Source organism: Amblyraja radiata, chromosome 23, assembly GCF_010909765.2.
Source record: "Amblyraja radiata isolate CabotCenter1 chromosome 23, sAmbRad1.1.pri, whole genome shotgun sequence".
Taxonomy (NCBI): Eukaryota; Metazoa; Chordata; class Chondrichthyes; order Rajiformes; family Rajidae; genus Amblyraja; species Amblyraja radiata.
In genome coordinates, this window is record NC_045978.1 from 20,761,685 (window position 1) to 20,781,646 (window position 19,962).

The 19,962-nt window shown below is 46.8% G+C and overlaps 1 protein-coding gene across 3 annotated transcripts in view; it reads right to left on the minus strand.

Annotated features, from left to right (window-relative positions):
• The window catches only part of LOC116986307 (angiopoietin-1-like), a 33,884-nt gene extending 19,373 nt beyond the window's left edge, over positions 1–14,511 (minus strand). For all 3 annotated transcript variants that reach the window (XM_033041713.1, XM_033041714.1, XM_033041712.1), the window contains exons 1-3: positions 14,224–14,511; positions 3,233–3,388; positions 602–723 (exon numbers count right to left, since the gene is read on the minus strand). In XM_033041713.1, coding sequence (XP_032897604.1) covers positions 602–723; positions 3,233–3,388; positions 14,224–14,496 — 551 coding nt within the window. In that variant the 5' untranslated portion in view covers positions 14,497–14,511. The remainder of the gene's footprint in view (positions 1–601; positions 724–3,232; positions 3,389–14,223) is intronic.
• Positions 14,512–19,962: the final 5,451 nt, after the last annotated feature.

The following is a 19,962-nucleotide window of genomic DNA, read 5'->3' on the forward strand; positions in this document are numbered from 1 at the left end:
AAAAAACCCCCATAAGGAGATTAGGGCAACCAAAGACAGAGCGGCCAAACGTGAGCCTGAAGAAGGGTCCCGACCCAAAACATCACCTATCCATTTCCTCCAGAGATGCTGCCTGATCCGCTGAGTTACTCCAGCACTTTGTGACTTTATTGGGGTTGGGACCCATCTCAGACTGAAACCTTCCATTCTGTGCAGCAACCCGCTCTGACCTCAAGCATCACAACTCTGAACATCGACACTCTTTCACACAACTCTCCTCTCTGGAACATATCCCAACACAGATCACTAGCTAGACACAAAATGCTGGAGTAATTTGGCATCTGTGGACAGAAGGAATGGGTGGCATTTCACGTCGAGACCCTTATTCAGACAAAGGAGGATCTGTCTGAAGAAGGGTCTCAACCCAAAATATCACCCTGTCCTTCCATCCAGAGATGCTGCCTGTCCTGCTGAGTTACTCCACCACTTTACGTCTAGCATCTGCAGTTCGTTTCTACACAAATCACTAACTCTCTTGGCAAAACGCCTGATAATCCCTGATATTGTAGGTTACGTGGAGACTGCGGGATTCTGCACTCTGATTAACTATTTCGAGACTTACCGACTACGGTCATGTATTCTGCTGATATCGTAGGTTTGCAGCAGGAGCTGTTTCTCCAGCTTGTTCGTGCAAAGGGAGTTCTCCAAGAGTTGGATTTCAATCCTCAATGTCTGGTTTAAAAGCTGTTGAACAAGGGACACAGAGTCAAGAGATGGGAGACACACTGGGCTGGGGCTGCAGAGGGGTCTAAAGTGGTGTCGAGCTGGTGCGGGGGGAGTACTGAGTGAGGAGGGTGGCGGAGTTTACTTTAGCTTAGTTTATTGTCATGTGTGCCAAGGTACAGTAAAAAGCTTATTTGTTGCGTGCTATCCAGTCAGTGGAAAGGCTATACATGATTGTAATCGAGCCGCCCGCTGTGCACAGACACAGGATAAAGGGAATAATGTTTAGTGCAAGATAAAGTCCAGTAGTCCCATTAAAGATAGCTCAAAGGTCTCCAATTAGCTAGATGGGAGGTCAAGACTGCTCTCAAGTTGGTGAGAGGATGGTTCAGTTGCCTGATAAAAGCTGGGAAGAAAACAGGAGATGCGCGTTTTCACATTTCTGTACCCCTTGCCTGATGGGAGTGCGGAGAAGAGGGAGTGACCAGGGTGAGACTAGTCCATGATTATGCTGGTGGCCTTGCCAGACCTGCCAGATGTTGAGCCCAACGTTGGGGTTATGAACACACCACGTCACGTCTCCACAATCTGGCTCCCTGTTTGGGCATTTACTCGCTTGTAGAGAACTCTCTCCTTCTCCGTCTCCCTCCTCCTCCTCCTCCTCCACCGCCATCCCTCCTTCCTACTTCACCTCCCTCCTCCTCCTCCATCTCCCCTCCATCCCACCACCATGCCTTCCTCTATCTCCACCTCCCCATCTCCTGCACTTCCTTCTACTCCCTACCCTCCAGCCCGCTCCTCCTCACCTCCCTCCACCTCATCACCACCTCCCCTCCCTTCTTCTCCATTTCTCCTCCCTCCAACTCACCACCATCCCTTCCGCCACCTTCACCTCCCTTTCTCCTCCACCGCCCCTCCCTCCACCTCACCTCCCTTCTCTTGCCCTTACTCCAGCTCCCCCCTCCTTCCGCTTCTCACCTCCTTCCCTCCAATGTCCTCAGCACAGGACCAGGCGATCACCCATACACTAGCACTATCCTATACACTAGGGACAGTTTCCAATTTTACTGAAGCCAATTAACCTACAAACTTGCAAGTTTTTCAATGTGGGAGGAAACCCGCAGAAAACCCACGCGGACACAGGGAGAACATACAATCTCCATACAGACAGCGCCCGTAGTCAGGATCGATCCCGTGTCTCTGGCGCTGTAAAGCAACTCTACCGCTGCACCACTAAATCATCCATTTAATTTCCAGATTTATATATTCACTTTCTTGCTTTTTTAAATCCACGGTGGGCCTTTAAAAGAGGCTTGAGTCCTGTAATAAATAGTTTATTTTTTATTTATTTAAAAGGGTGGCGTGGTGGAGCAGTGGTAGAGTTGCTGCCTTACAGCACCAGGGACCCGGGTTCGAACCTGACTACGGGTGCTGTCCACACGGAGTTTGTTCCTTCTCCGCGTGGGTTTTCTCCGGGTGCTCCGGTTTCCTCCCATAGACCTACTGGTTTGTAGGTTAATGGGCTACGGTAAAATTATAAATTGTCCCTAGTGTGTAGGATGGTGCTGGTGATTGCTGGTCAGCGTGGACTCGTTGGCCAAAGGACCTGTTTCCGCACTGTATCTCTAATCTAAACTAAACTTGAATTCAAACACCCCGGGCGCTGCGGTGAGAATCGCTCTCACATCCTTTGATCAATGGTACAAATCTCCAGATGCTGGTCCACAATGTCACTGTATGCCTGATATTCAAATCCTGGCAAAGGGCTGGAGTTTAAAAAGAAGTCTTGGGAGTACTGCTGTTATATGACATATAACATTTCAGACACTAAAAGCTTGAGGGAGAGATGTAAGTGGAACAAAGAATGAAGTAATAAATTGGGGAAAAGTTGATGTTCAGCAGATTCTGTTTTTTCTCTGGAACACTAGAGGCCAAAGGGAGGCCTGATCGAAGTACATATGATTATGAGAGGCATTGATGAGGTAGACATGCAGAATGTTTCCCAGGGATGAAATATCAAAGATATCTAGAGGGCATAGCTTTAAGGTGAGAGGGCAAAGTTTAAAGGAGGTGTGCGGGGCAAGTTTTTTTTTTACACAGAGGGTGGTGAGTGCCTGGAACGCGCTGCCAGGGGCAATGGTGAAAGCAGATACAATATTGGTATCTATATTACCAATATTGGTGTACAATATTTAAGAGACTTTTGGATTGCAAATGAATATGCAGGGAATGGAGGGATATGGATCACGTGCAGGCAGAGGAGATTAGTTGAACATTGCATATTGGTCGGAACAGGCACTTCAGCCCGTAATGTTCTCTCTGTGACCGCGTGGGTTTCTTCCAGGAGCTCCGGTTTCCAAAGGCATGCGGGTTTGTAGGTTAATTGGCCCTCTGCAAATTTTCCCTAGTCTGTGGAGTGCGATAACATAGAACAAGTGTGAACGGGTGATTGATGGTCGGCATGTATCAGTGGGCTGAGGGCCAGTTCCCACGCTGTATCTCTAAACCCAACTATACCTGCGCTCCTCACCTGAGCTTCAATGTCAGTCAGCCTGCGTGACCTCTCCACCGTCTGACTCAGCAGGTTGGTCCCTATCTGCAGCATGGTCACCGTGTGGTTCTGTACAGCGCTCTGCTGCAGATGAACCATCTCTGATCTGCTGTTGTCCACAATGTAACTTTCAAGCTGCAAGGTGATTACAACAATGATTATTGGAACGGAGACACAAGGAACTGCAGACGTTGCAATCATGAACAAAGAAACAGACTGGGCATGCTAGGACTTTATCCCTTGGAGTGCAGGAGGATGAGGGTGATCTTATGGAAGTGTATAAAATCATGAAGCGAATAGTTAGGGTGAATGTCTTAAACGGGGACGACAGATGGCACAATGGGCTAAGTGTTCGGCTGGCAACCGGAAGGTAGCCGGTTCGAATCCCGCTTGGAGTGCATACTGTCGTTGTGTCCTTGGGCAAGACACTTCACCCACCTTTGCCTGTGTGTGAATGTGCGTGAGTGATTGGTGGTGGTCGGAGGGGCCGTAGGCGCAGAATGGCAGCCACGCTTCCGTCAGTCTGCCCCAGGGCAGCTGTGGCTACAGAAGTAGCTTACCACCACCGAGTGTGACTGAGGAGTGAATGAATAATGCGATGTAAAGCGCCTTGAGTATTAGAAAGGCGCTATATAAATCCCATGCATTATTATTATTATTACCCCGAGTAAAGGAATCAAGAACCACCATCGTAGTTTTAAGGTGAAAGGGGAAAGATTGAATAGGAACCAGACAACATTTTTGCGCAGAGGGTGTTGGGTGTATGCAACAAGCCAGAGAAGTTAGCTGAGGCAGATACTACAGCAAAATTAAAAATAAATTTGGACAGGTTCATGGATAGGAAAGGTTTTGAGGGATATGGGCTAAATGCGAGCAGGTGGGAGTGGCGTAGATGGGGCATCTTGGTTGGAATGGACAAGTTGGGCCGAAGGGCTAGTATCTGTGCTGTATGACACTAATTCAATGTTCCTGGAATATAAAGTGCTGCAGTGTCACCTTACTGTGATAATGAGTTTATTTACTTCACATCACAATCTCCACAATGAAGCGATACTGGGAACTGGATAAACTCCATCTAACATTTTGATAACCTTGAGTTAACAGCGTGACATTCAAAGAGAAACTTGCAGGTTTGTACTGCGGATCAGTATCAGACCCTAACTATAGCCAGATGGCGCGTTTCTAGTCAAATCTGCCACCAGTGGTCCTCCCAAGATAATTCTAAAAATCTACTAAAATCAGGATTTGTGCGATAACAGAGAAGGGCAATCAGGGAATGATTCAGAGAGCAATTAGCTCCGAATGTTGGCAAGATGCAGCCAAACTGATCGACTTTGGATTTCCTTGTAAAGTCCAGGAGTCAAGTCAGCTTGAGTTCATTATCATCTGCACACGTGCGGTGAGGTCGTTGTTGTCGTGGCTATCCCCCGAGGTCGAGGATGATGCTCTATGTTCTGGTGTTTTTATGGACTCTCAGGTGGCTTATGAGTCCAATCCTGGCTTTGCAGCACACAGAACGAAGACGCCTGTGCGTGTGTTTGTTTAACGTGTACTTGATGTTGCACTCCAAGAAGCATACGGTCCTTCACAAATCAATCAACTCATTCCAATGGCAAGGGAACCAAGACGATAGGAGCTGATAGGTCTGTTGCAGCCTTCATCCGCCTTCACAACCGTTGAGTTCAAGATAACTTTGTCCGCCATGGGTGGCCCTACCAGAAGCTGGTACTTCCGATAGCATCGCTCTCTGTGTCATGGGGGCACGCCAGCCTCTTCACCACGACAAGGTCAACGATCCGAAGAGGTACGGTGAGGTACAGGAACAATGAAAATCATCACAGACACATAGGCAACACACAGAAACATACATTACTTGTAAAATTACAGATTCAATTCTGCGATACTGCAAAAAGAAAGAAGACTGTGTAAACTAAACAAGACATTAGCGCAAAACTAATCGGATCGGCGGAACTTGCCCAAAGGCTCATTGGACCGCTCTACTGGGAGGGAGCTGCTGGAGATGATGGACATGAGGAGCAAGGGCAGGTCGGCTGCAGGAGGCACCTCCGGGACACAAAGATGGCCGGGCGAGGAGAGGGACTTTGGTTCACAGGCCGGGCCTGTTGAGGGAGGCCCTGCAGGAGCCTGGGACTTACTGGGATTGGGAACTGCTCCAGTGGACAGAACACACGGGATGGACCCGACTTTAGACATGGCGGCAAAACATGGCGGCTACCGCATGCGTAAATATGCAAAAGGTATTTCACTGTTGAGTTGCAGATGTGATCAATAAAGCACCATTGAACCATTGAAAACCAATGAGAAAAAACATCCATGGTAAAAAATGTTTGTTGAGGTAGGATGAGGATTGTGCAGAAGGACACAAAGTGCTGGAGTCACTCTGTGGCTTCCAGAACATCATGAGGGGTAATCTTAGAGAGGTGTATAAATTCATTAGGGTAATAGACAGGGCAAATGCACAGAGTCTTTTACTCAGAGTAGGGGAACCAGAGGACATGGGTTTACGGTGAGGGGGAAAAGATTTAACAGGAACCTGAGGGGCAACATTTTTTTACACAGAGGTGTGTGAGTAAATGGAACAAACTGCCGGAGGAGATAGTTGAGGCAGGTATTACCACAATGTTTAAAATACATTTGGACAGGTACATCGATAGGATGTACCTGTCCAAAAAAGATATGGGCCAAATGCAGGCAGGCGGGACTAGTGTAGATGGGGCACGCTGGTCGGTGTGGGCAGGTTATGCTGAAGGGCCTGTTTCCGTGCTGTACGAATCTATGACGGGGAAAAAAATGAGGGTTACTTGTAACATTCAGTAAGGAATGGACTGCTGTGAGTTCTCCCAGCTGTAGAGTCACTTCTACGCCACAGAGGCCTCCAAGCTGTATCTGAAAATTGACGTTTTATGCATTGAGGATCAGTGTGGAACAAATGATTCCCGTTGAACAGACAGTACAATTGAAACTGAGATGAATGTTGACAGCTCCCCGTGTATGCATTCCTTGCGCCTCCCATCATTCCGTGTCCCACAGATCCGCTGCTTCAATCTGCCGGCCATGTGGCCGAAAGAAGATGGAGCATAGAACAGTAGAGCCCACAATGTCCGTGCTGACCATGACACCAAGTTAAACTAATCTCATCTGCCTGCATGTGATTCATATCCCTCCATACCCTGCATATCCACGTTCCCATCTAAAAGCCTCTTAAACACTACTGTCATATCTGCCTCCACCACCACCTGCAGCAGTGTATTACAGGCACTCACCACACTCTGTTTTAAAAAACTTGTCCCACACATTTCCTTTAAATTTTGTCCCCTCTCGCCATAAAGATATGTTATCGATAAGCAGAAGGGAATTCAGCCAAAAACTAATGATCCAACAAACCCATTCTAAAGATGGGTTACAAAACCCCTAGATTTACAATCACAACACTCTGGTGTATTATACTGCCTGCAATGTGAGATTCCTTCAATTACCGGGGAATCAAACATAATACAGGGTCGGCACAGTGACACAGCTGATAGAGCCACTGCCTCATGGTGCCAGAGTCCCGGGTTCGATCCTGACCTCGGTGCTATCTCTGCGGAGCTTATACGTTCTCCCTGTGAGTGTGACCCATGGGTATCATTCGGGTGCTCCAGTTTCCTCCCACACTCCAAAGACGTGCATGTTTGAGGGATAATCGGCCCTTGTAAATTGCCCCTATGTAGGGTGTGGATTAGAAAGTGAGATAACATAGTAGTGAGAACGGGTGAACGTTGGTTGGCACGGACTTGATGAGCAAAGGGCCTGTTTCCATGTTTCCATGCTGTATCATTTATAAAATATCAAATCATTGCCATTATTGGCTCAGATGCTTGTTTGTTTGATTGATTGAAAGATACAGCATGGAAACAGATCCTTCAGCCCGCCGAGTCCACGACAACATAGAAACATAGAAACATAGCTGCAGGAGTAGACCAATTGGCCCTTCAAGTCAGCACCGCCATTCAATATGATCATGGCAAATCATCTAAAGTCAGTACCCCGTTCCTGCTTGTTCCCCATATCCCTAAATCCCTAGAGCCCTAAGAGCTAAATCTAACTTTCTCTTTAAAACATCCAGTGAATTGGCCTCCACAGCCTTCTGTGGCAGAGAATTCCACAGATTCACAGCTCTCTGGGTGAAGAAGTTTTTCCTCATCTCAGTCCTAAAGGGCCTAACCATTATTCTTAAACTGTGACCCCGGTTTTGGACTCCCTCAACATCGGGAACATTTTTCCTGCATCTAGCCTGTCCAATCCCTTAAGAATTTTATATGTTTCTATAAGATCCCTCTATCCTAAATTCCAGTGAATACATGCCAAGTCGACCCATTCTTTCATCATATGTCAATCCTGCCATCCTGGGAATTAACCTGGTGAGCCTACGCTGTACTCCCTCAATAGCAATAATGTCCTTCCGTAAATTAGGAGAAAATAATTGCACACAATACTCCAGGTGCGATCTCACCAGGGCCCTGTACCACTGCAGTAGGACCTCCTTGCTCCTAAACACAAATCCTCTGGCAATGAAGGCCAACATGCCATTAGCTTTCTTCACTGCCTGCTGTACGTGCATGCTTACTTTCAGTGATTGATGTACGAACACACCCAGGTCTCGTTGCACCTCCCCTTTTCCTAATCTGACACCATTCAGATAATAATCTGCCTTCTTGATAACCTCACTTTTATCCACATTACACTGCATCTGCCATGCATCTGCCCACTCACCCAACCTATCCAAGTCACCCTGCAGCCGCATAGCATCCTCATCGCAGCTCACACTGCCACCCAGCTTTGTGTCAACTGCAAACTTGGAGATTTCACATTTAATTCCCTCGTCCAAATCTTTAATATAGATTGTAAATAACTGGGGTCCCAGCACCGAGCCATGTGGCACCCCATTAGTCATTGCCTGCCATTCAGGAAAGGACCCATTAATTCCTACTCTTTGTTCCTGTCTGCCAACCAGTTCTCCATCCATGTCAATACCCTACCCCCAATACCATGTGCTCTAATTTTGCACACTAATCTCTTGTGTGGGACCTTGTCAAAGGCTTTTTGAAAGTCAAGATACACCACATCCACTGGCTCCATTCTACTTGTTACATCCTCAAAAAATTCCAGAAGTTTAGTCAAACATGATTTCCCTTTCATAAATCCATGTTGACTTTGACCAATCCTGTCACTGCTTTCCAAATGCGCTGCTATAACATCTTTAACAATCGACTCAAGCATCTTCCCCACTACCAATGTAAGGCTAACTGGTCTATAATTCCCCGTTTTCTCTCTCCCTCATTTCTTAAAAAGTGTCTACCCTCAAGTCCACAGGAACTGATCCAGAGTCGAGAGAACATTGGAAAATGATCACCAATGCATCCACGATTTCTAGGGCCATCTCCTTGATTACTCTGGGATGCAGATCATCAGGCCCTGGGGATTTATCTGCCTTCAGTCCCAACGGTTTACCCAACACAATTTCCTGACTAATGTGGTTTCCCTTCAGTTCCTCCTTCCCACCAGATCCCAGGTCTCCTAGCATTTCTGGGAGATTGTTTGTGTCTTCCTTAGTGAAGACAGAACCAAAATGCTAATTTAACCGTTCTGCCATTTCCTTGTTTCCCATTATAAGTTCACCTGTCTCTGATTGTAAGGGACCTACATTTCCCTTCACTAATCTTTTCCTTTTTACCTATCTAAAGGAGCTTTAAAAGTCAGTTTTTATATTCCCCGCAAGCTTTCTTTCATGCTCTTTTTTACGCCCTCTTAGTTAACACCTTTGTCCTCCTATGTTGAGTTCTAAATTTCTCCCAGTTCTCCAGTTTGCTGCTTCTCTGGCCAATTTATATGCCTCTTCCTTGGATTTAACACTATCCTTGATTTCCCTCGTTAGCCACAGTTGAGCCGCCTTCCCCGTTTTATTTTTTCGCCAGACAGGGTTGAACAATTCAGCCATGCGGTCTTTAAATCTTTGCCATTGCATCTCCACCCACCACTCTTTAAGTATAATTTGCCAGTCTATCCCTGCCAATTTCCATCTCATACTGTACCTTCAAAGTCTCCTTTCAGACCTTAGTCTCTGAATTAACCGTGTCACTTTCCATCCATTGACCATTGATCACCTGCTCACACTAGTTCTATGTTATCCCATTTTCTCCTCTACTCCCTACACACTATGGGGCAATTTACAGAGGGCCGATCAACCTACAAACCTGCACATCTTTGGGATGTGGAAGGAAACCGGAGCACCCGGAGGAAACCCACACGGTCACAGGGAGCAGCCGAGGTCAGGATTGCTCCCAGGTCTCTGGCACTGTGAGGCAGCAGCTCCACCTGCTGCATTACATGATCTAATGCCCCTGTCCCACTTAGGAAACCTGAACGGAAACCTCTGGAGACTTTGCGCCTCACCCAAGGTTTCCGTGCGGTTCCCGGAGGTTGCAGGTGGATGCCGGAGGTTGCAGGTAGTGGAAGCAGGTAGGAAGACTGACAAAAACCTCCGGGAACCGCACGGAAACCTTGGGTGGGGCACAAAGTCTCCAGAGGTTTCCGTTCAGGTTTCCTAAGTGGGACAGGGGCATTACAGAAACACCTGTCCATGGGGCAGAATGCAGCTGAATTTTCTCCTCAGTTAATGTTGTACATAATCAAGTAATGTTGCAGTGATTGCTAAACTAAACTAAAAAGCAGAAACGGGCCAAAATTAATTGAACATAGATTGCCAGCAGGCTGACATGCTTGGGGCCTTTGTGACCATATTAATTTACTAAACGGCTAGCAATCAGCTAACGTTATTGAAACATGTAAAGATTTGTTTTAACAATTGATTTTAAAGCATATGTTTACAATTAGTACTAATGACAGCATCTATGTTTTTCTCTGTTGCACTTATAAACACAGCAAGTTATCCCAAAGGCCCTCCCAAGAACAATTATCACAGAAAAGAATTTGAGGAGAGGGCATGATTTCAGTGTTTTGATAGTGTGCTCTCGAAGTGGACTCTGATGCTGATGGAAACAAGCCAGGGAGCAAATTATGGAGTGAGTGAGAGGGCTAGTCTAAATGAGCAGACTCGATGGGCCAAATGGTCTTCTCTGCTACTACTTTCAATGTTTCATTCAGCCTACGTTGGACGTTTGGTATAGATAGGGTGAACAGTCAGACCCTTTTTCCTAGGCTGGAAATGTCAAATAATTGAGGGCACAGCTTTAAGGTGAGAGGGGCAAAAATTTAAGAGGATGTGCGGGGCACGTTTTTTTACACATGTGTTGTTTAAGATGCTTTTAGATACATGGATAAGCCTCACACAAGTTTATTCCCAGCTGTTATCAGGCAACCGAACCATCTTTTCACCAACTAGAGAGCGGTTCTGACTTTCAATCCACCTCACTGGGAACCTTCCAACTATCTTTAATCAGATTTTACAGGGTTTTATCTTGCACTAAACATTATTCCCTTTACCCTGTATCTATACAGTGTGGGCAGTTTGATTGTAATCAGATGGTCATTTTGCTGACTGGATAGCATGCAACAAAAAAGCTTTACACTGTACCTGGGTACATGTGACAATAATACATTAAACTGAGCTTAAGTACAACAGGTAGTACAGAGAAGAAAATACCAGTGTAGGTTAAGGAACAGTTACTTTCCCACAACCATCAGGTTCTTGAACCAACCCACACAACTCTAATCCTAACATAGACACAAAATGCTGGAGTAACTCAGTGGGACAGGCAGCATCTCTGGAGAGAAGGAATGGATGATGTTTCAGGTTGAGACCCTTCTTTAGACACGTCACCCATTCCTTCTGTCCAGAGATGCTGCCTGTCCCGCTGAGTTATACCATCATTTTGTGTCTATCTTCGGTTTAAACCAGCATCTGCAGTTCCTTCCTACACAACTCTAATCCTATCTTGGCAATGGAACACTATTGGCCACCTCTTGCACTTCCATGGACTTTTTTCTACGTGTCTTGCTTGAATGTCTTGGGTTGGGTTTTTTTTGCACAGCCTCCTTCCTTTGGGAAAGTTTATGTTTTTGTGTGTTGTCTGATTCAATGTGCTTGTGATGCTGTAAGGTTTCCATTGTACCTGTGTCTCACCATGCTTATAAACAGGTCTTGATTATCCTTGTGTGTTTTTAATGCTACCTCTCAATGTGTTTCACCACTAACTACACCCCTTTGCTGTTCCTGCCCACATTTTGAACCACTTGTACCTCGGCACATTTAACAGAGGCTATGGAGGCGTTTGATTTGATGGGCTGTAGGTTATAGTCATACTGCACTGAAACTGTTCCTTCATCCCAATTCATCCATGCAAACAAAAATGCTCCGTTTAAGTTAGTCTCACCAGCATGCATTTGGCCCATATCCCTCCAAACCTTTGCTTTCCATGTGCTACTGTCTTTTAAATGTTGTTATAGTTCCTGCCTCAACTACCTCCTCTAGCAGCTCATTCATATACCCATCACTCTCTGTGTGAAAAAGTTGCCACTCAGGTTCCTATTAAATCTTTCCCCTCTCATCTTAAACATATGTCCTCCAGTTTTGGATTAGTAAGGGTGCCAAAGCTTACGGGGAGGTCAGGAAAATGAGGTCTCGACCCAAAACGTCACCCATTCCTACACTCCAGAGATGCCGCCTGTCCCACTCAGTTATACCAGCATTTTGTGTATATCTTTGGTTTAAACCAGCATCTGCAGTTTATTTCTACACAATTCTAATCCTACCTTGGCAACAGAACACTATGGACCTAAAACGTCACCTTTCCATATTCTCCTGAAATGTTGCCTGACCTGCTGAGTTACTCCAGCACGTTGTCCCTCTGTAAGTTAGCAGGTTCAATGCTTTGCCTAGACTTAGCATCATGTAGGTATGTTACAAAACTTACCTTCAGCGGCGCTACAGTTGTGTCACTGGCCGTGTGCGCGACTTTGGCGCCTTTGAGGGGGGGGGGTCGGGGTTAAAATGCGTTTTTTCTCCTGCCTGCCGGAGTTTTATTTTCTCGGGGTGTGAGCTTATGCTGAAGATTTGTTCCGACTGCCGGTCTGTGAATTATTTTTTTTTAATCGCGGGACAAGTTCAGCGCTGGAGTAAAATTAAAATTAGCTTCTAATGCCGTGAACGGCGACAATGGGGATGGATTCCAGGTATGGGACAGCGAAAGGAAAGCCGTTTATTTTACATATAAACGTGCTTCTTAGGATTACCTTAATCCAAATTTTACATTGCGAAAAGGTGACTTAGGCCCCATACGAACCGGCAGTATTTTTCCTGCCTATATGGGGTTTAAATTCACCGCAACCACAACGTTCCAATCGATCGCGTTCCACAAAAACCCACTCGCAACATGATTAAAATGGCCATTAATTTACGGGAATTAAACACTAAATTCCTTCCATTTGGCCTATAAATTCATGACAATGAGATTTAAAAATCATGTTATATTGTGAATTCTTGTGTGAATGTTATTTGGACCCTTAGGCTATTTAAAAATGTTAATCTTTTCTTAAGAAATGGATAGATGTTTAGATCTAGTAATTGAATTTTGTAATTAGCTACAATTGGGTAACTAACTAATTATATGCTTTCAGGTCATCCAAGTAAGATTGTTTCATATTTGTTTCAGAATGCTTCAATCTATAATAACTGAAAATTTCTTTCAGTTCTCTTAATTTTTAAGAAGGTTATGGGCGTTAGACTGTCCTCGATCACAGCTTTTGTGTTAAGTCAATGGAAAAGCAATAGGGAACAAGATGCTAATTTCCGAGTATGAAAATGGCCATAACTTTTTTAATACTGAAGATATGAAAGTGAATTAGGTGTCAAATTAAACTTATTTTTATGCTTTATCTGATGGGATAAATTGCAGGCTTGATTTTTAAAATCTCAAAATTTTGTAGCATTGCTACATCACGCAACGCAGAACAGGACCTTTGGCCCAACTCGTCCATACCGTCCAAGTTGCCCCATCTAAACTAATCCCATATATCCGTGCTAGACCTATCCCGCTCCAAACCTTTCCTATCAAGTGGGTAGACAAAAGTGCTGGAGAAACTCAGCGGGTGCAGCAGCATCGGGCCGAAACGTTTCCTATTTCCTTCGCTCCATAGATGCTGCTGCACCCGCTGAGTTTCTCCAGCACTTTTGTGTACCTTTCCTATCAAGTACTTGTTATTGTGTACAGAATACAGAGAAGGTTCACCAGACTGATTCCTGGGATGGCAGGACTTTCATATGAAGAAAGACTGGATAGACTCGGCTTGTACTCGCTAGAATTTAGAAGATTGAGGGGGGATCTTATAGAAACTTACAAAATTCTTAAGGGGTTGGACAGGCTAGATGCAATAAGATTGTTCCCGATGTTGGGGAAGTCCAGAACAAGGGGTCACAGTTTAAGGATAAGGGGGAAATCTTTTAGGACCGAGATGAGAAAAAAAAATTTCACACAGAGAGTGGTGAATCTCTGGAATTCTCTGCCACAGAAGGTAGTTGAGGCCAGTTCATTGGCTATATATAAGAGGGAGTTAGATGTGGCCCTTGTGGCTAAAGGTATCAGGGGGTATGGAGAGGAGGCAGGTACAGGATACTGAGTTGGACGATCAGCCATGATCATATTGAATGGCGGTGCAGGTTCGAAGGGCCGAATGGCCTACTCCTGCACCGATTTTCTATGTTTCTATGTGCCTTTTAACTAATGGGACATTAACTAATAACCAAATGTAAGATGACCGAGTTCTACATTCACAGATTGCTGGAGCTTCACAGCAAGGAAGCAGCCCCTTCCATGCCCACAAAGTTATCCCATCTACACTGGTCCTACTTGCTGGCGTTTGGCCCATATCGCTGCAAACCTTTCCTATCCATCCATGTAGCTGTCCAAGTAACCCGGGCGTACGAGGGAAGACCCGTGTGGGCTCGGTCTCACCTTATGCAGCCACTGGCTATTGTTGCGGGTGGACGTCTCCAGTTGGCGAAATTTCTGATCCGTGGCGCCGGCCTGGCTCGGCGGCCAGTCCCGCTGCAGGATCTTGATGTCCCGCCGGCCGGCCGCTCGGCCCGTCTCCAGGGCGGGTAGCAGGAAGGTGAAGCTGCAGGGAGCCCCCTGGCCTCCCCTCGCCAGCCCCTCGGCCCCTCGTAGCTCCCACCCCAAACTCAACCAGGCGCCCAGCACTGACAGAGCGACGGCGTGGACCCACATCCCGCAGACCCGGGTAAAAAAATCACCCCCCACCCGCTCAACCTGCCCTCCTTCCCCGGGCAACCTGTCCCCTCCGGACACCGGCTCTACCTCTCAGCTGATGCCCGCTCCTCTCATCCTCTGCCCCTCTCCGTCTCTCACTCCGTTATATCTTTCCTCTGGTGCAGCTGTCACCTATTTGTCTCTCTCGGTCTTCCTCTTTTCCTTCTTCTTCTTCTTCTTTCCCCTTTGACTTTATTTATATCTCCCTCTCTCCCGCTCTCTGTCTCTCTCCCTCTTTCTCCCGTCTCTCCCTTTTCGCTCTGTTTGTCTCCCTCTGTCTTTAACTCTCTGTATCGAGGTGTCTCGCTCGCTCTTTATCTCTGCGTTTCTCTCTTTCCCTCTAACTTTCTCCCTCTGTCTTTCTCTCTTTTCCTCAGTCGCTCTCTGTCTTTCTATCTCTCTCTGCTGTTGGTCTCTCGCTGTTGGTCACTTTCCGCCGGCCTCACACTCTCTCTTTTGTATATCCCTCTCCCCCTCCATCCACTCCCCCTCTCCCACCTCTGTCCCTCCCTCCCTCCCTCCCTCCTCTCCTCAACGCTCACAGAGGCGGGATGGAAGAACAGCCAAAACGCGATGTATCGTCTCCTCCCCCCCCCCCCCCCCCCCACCGTGTCCCGTTCCAGCGGGGGACGAGCTGCGAGAAGTACTGGGTGGAGAGGAGGCGATCGGTGCTCCGGGGCGTGGGGAGGGTATGGGAGTGGGGGGGGGGGGGGATGGGATGATGGGTGGGTGTGGGAACGGCAGGCATGGAGGGTGGGGTGGTGGGATTTGGGTTGGGGGGAGAGGAGGGGATAGTGGGTGGGTCTGTGAGAGCAGTGATGGGGAGCAGAGAGGCGCTGCCTGACCCGCTGAGTTACTCCAGCACTTTGTGTCTATCCGTGGCGTTAGATGTGGATGGGGTGAGTGTGCAGCCTCCGAAGTGTCTGTCCCTCCTGTTGTCACCGCTCACCCGCCCCGGTTCCCCGAGCTTCAGAACACAGGGGGAGGGGGGGGGGGGGGGGGGGGGGGGGGGGGGGAAGAGGGACAGCGGACCCTTGCTGACAAATGTGGATGGGACAGAGTCCGGGCTGCAGACGGACCTGCACCGCCACTCAGTGGACATGCTGAAGAGGTACAAACAAAGTGGAACATAAAACACTGCACTCAAATAAAACACTCAAACTCAAATCCAGAATGTGATTGAGAGGGAAAATTGCTGGGGAAATTGAAAGTAAGCATGCAGGTACAGCAGGCTGTGAAAAAAGCGAATGGCATGTTGGCCTTCATAATAAGAGGAGTTGAGTATAGGAGCAAAGAGGTCCTTCTGCAGTTGTACAGGGCCCTAGTGGGAGCACACCTGGAGTATTATGTGCAGTTTTGGTCTCCAAATTTGAGGGAAAACATTCTAGCTATTGAGGGAGTGCAGCGTAGGTTCATAAGGTTAATTCCTGGGATGGCGGTTGATAGAATGGAGCAGCTGAGCTTGTATACTCTGGAATTTAGAAGGATGAGAGGATATCTTATTGAAACATAAGATTATTAAGGGTTTGGACACGCAAGAGGCAGGAAGCATGTTCCCGATGTTGGGGGAGTCCAGAACCATGGGCCACAGTTTAAGAATAAGGGTAAACCATTTGGAACGGAGATGAGGAAATACCTTTTCACACAGAGAGCTGTGAGTCTGTGGAATTCTCTGCCTCAGAGGGCGGTGGAGGCCAGTTCTCTGGATGCTTTCAAGAAAGAGTTATATAGAGCTCTTAAAGATAGCGTAATCAATGGATATGGGGAGAAGGCAGAAACTGGTACTGATTATGGATGATCAGGCATGATCACATTGAATGAAGGCACAAAGGGGCCAAATGGCCTACTCCTGCACCTATTGTCTATCGTCTATTGCCTATTGCTATGATTGAATGATAGAGCAGCCACGATTGAATCGCAAAGCAGACTTGAAGGGCTAAATGGCCTAATCCTGCTCCTACGTCATATGGTCTAATGGACCTGATCCGAAATTTCACCTATCCATGTTTTCCAGAGATGCTGCCTGTCCCGCTGAGTTACTCCAGCACTTTGCATCTATTTTTGTAATCCGGCATCTGCAGGCCCTTGTTTCTAAACCTAAACCTTATTGAATCGTGGGGGTTACGCAGCGGTAGAGTTGCTGCCTTACAGCGAATGCAGCGTCGGAGACCCGGGTTCGATCCCGACCACGGGCGCTGGCCGTGCAGAATTTGTACATTCTCCCCGTGACCTGCATGGGTTTTCTCCAAGATCTTCGGTTTTCTCCCACACTCCAAAGACGTACAGGTATATAGGTTGATTGGCTTGGTAAATGTAAAAATTGTCCTTAGTGGGTGTCAATGTGCGGGGATCGCTGGTTGGCGCGGACCCGGTGGGCCGAAGGGCCTGTTTCTGCACTGTATCTCTGAACTAAATCTAAGCTGAATGGTCTATCCTTGCTCCTGATTTGTATGTTCATGTTTATAGATGTCCGTATGTTTCTCTAGCCTTGCTACCAACAGTTCATCACCTTATCTGTCATAACTCCATTGATCCAACTTGCTTGGCTTTTCCTAACAATTCCCCATTGAAAGGGCGATACAGTGACACAGTGGTCAGTTGCAGCCAGAGCGCCAGGTTCGATCCTGACTATGGGTGCTGCCTGTACAGAGTTTGTACGTTGTCCCTGTGACCGCGTGGGTTTTCTCCGAGTGCTCGGTTTCCTCCCCCAAAAACGTACAGGTTTGGAGGGCAATTGGCTTTGGTAAATTGTAAATTGTGCCTAGTGTGTAGGATAGTGTTAGTACGGAGTGATCGCTGAGCGGCGTGGACTCGATGGCCAGAGCATGTTTCCACGCTGTATCTCTCAGGTCTAAAGAGAAGCTCTCATTCTCAGAGTTCTCACTTGGGTCCAGTACACAATGTGGTCTGTGGAACGCCTGCCCTCTGTTGGACATGTTCTAAATTACAGTTTCAAACTCTCCACAGGGACCTTGCAAACGTGGAGACACACGGAACTGCAGATGCTGGAATCCTGAGCAAAACACAAAGCACTGGGTGAACTCAGCGGGCAGGCAGCATCTGTGGAAAAAATGGACAAACGTCGGTTCGGGTCGGGACCATTCTTCAGACTGAAGTTGTAATAGGTGGGAGAAAACTGGAAAAGCGAGGTGCAGGCGGGACAAAGCCTGCCAAGTGATAGGTGGACACAGGTGGGAGTGGGGTGGGGGGGGGGGGGGAGGGTGATTGGCAGGTGGATGGAGTAAGTAATAGAGGGTAGAGATGAAAAGGAGACAAACGGGTATCAGGTAAGGAGAGCAGAGGAGGGGTGAAGTGAAAGCCAGAAGCAGGGATATAGGTGAGAGGGAACAGGGGGAAAGGGAAAGCGGGGGAGATAGTTTAAGAGATTAGTATACAAACTTAAAGCACACGGTATTGGGGGTTCAGTATTGATGTGGATAGAGAACTGGCTGGCAGACAGGAAGCAAAGAGTAGGAGTAAACGGGTCCTTTTCACAATGGCAGGCAGTGACTAGTGGGGTACCGCAAGGCTCAGTGCTGGGTCCCCAGCCATTTACAATATATATTAATGATTTGGACGAGGGAATTGAATACAACATCTCCAAGTTTGCGGATGACACGAAGCTGGGGGGCAGTGTTAGTTGTGAGGAGGATGCTAGGAGGCTGCAAGGTGACTTGGATAGGCTGGGTGAGTGGGCAAATGCATGGCAGATGCAGTATAATGTGGATAAATGTGAGGTTATCCACTTTGGTGGCAAAAACAGGAAAGTAGACTATTATCTGAATGGTGGCCGATTAGGAAAAGGGGAGATGCAACGAGACCTGGGTGTCATGGTACACCAGTCTTTAAAAGTAGGCATGCAGGTGCAGCAGGCAGTGAAGAAAGCGAATGGTATGTTAGCATTCATAGCAAAAGGATTTGAGTATAGGAGCAGGGAGGTTCTACTGCAGTTGTACAGGGTCTTGGTGAGACCACACCTGGAGTATTGCGTACAGATTTGGTCTCCTAATCTGAGGAAAGACATTCTTGCCATAGAGGGAGTACAGAGAAGGTTCACCAGACTGATTCCTGGGATGTCAGGACTTTCATATGAAGAAAGACTGGATAGACTCGGCTTGTACTCGCTAGAATTTAGAAGATTGAGGGGGGGGATCTTATAGAAACTTACAAAATTCTTAAGGGGTTGGACAGGCTAGATGCAGGAAGATTGTTCCCGATGTAGGGGAAGTCCAGAACAAGGGGTCACAGTTTAAGGATAAGGGGGAAATCTTTTAGGACCGAGATGAGGAAAACATTTTTCACACAGAGAGTGGTGAATCTCCGGAATTCTCTGCCACAGAAGGTAGTTGAGGCCAGCTCATTGGCTATATTTAAGAGGGAGTTAGATGTGGCCCTTGTGGCTAAAGGGATCAGGGGGTATGGAGAGAAGGCAGGAACAGGATACTGAGTTGGATGATCAGTCATGATCATATTGGATGGCGGTGCAGGCTCGAAGGGCCGAATGGCCTACTGCACCTATTTTCTATGTTTCTATGTTTCTATAAGAGGGAAATGCGGGACTCGTGGAAGGGAGATGAATGTATGAAGGAGGGGAATGGAGCAGGGAGACTAGGGAGGGTGGTGGATGACAAACATATTGCATGCATTATGCATTCGCTCCGTGACCCTGACCCCCACTCCAACCTCTCTCACACAGCACAGTCACATCTGTAGCTCTAGGGCAACACAGTGGAGCAGCATTGGAGTTGCTGCCTTACTGCGCCAGAGATCCGGGTTCAATCCAGACTATGGGTGCTGTCTGTGCGGAGTTTGTACATTCTCCCTGTGACCATGTGGGTTTTCTCTGGGTGCTCTGGTTTCCTCCCACACTCCAAAGACGTGCGGGTTTGTAAGTTAATTGGCTTCTGTAAATTGTAAATTGACCCTGGTGTGTAGAACAGTGAGAGTGTACGGGATGATCGTTGGTCGGCATGATGAGCTGAAGGACCTGTTTCTGCACAGTATCTCTGTATTTCTAAAGGACTACCACTGGAGCACATCACTGGCCCCTGAACATTACAGTAACCCAGACGCAGGTAAAGGAGAATCCGTCCTAACTGTAAAATAAATATAATGGTTTAACAAGTTTTTTACTTTATCAGATCATGTCAAACACAAATAAGAACAAATGGATGTTAATACAAAAACACAACAATAATAGTTTATCCACAACACAACCTTTCACTGAGAATATTTGAATATGTATATATATTTATAAAGCAAAGAGATACATTAATTGCACCAGGAAAATCAAATTGTATGTTATCTTAACAGTTGAATAATTCAATGTTATACTGTAATTTTATGTGACATTCTGGATGTACTGAGTAAACAAGTTTGATTTTCAAAATTTACATGGATACGTTGGTTAAACAGCAAAACTGT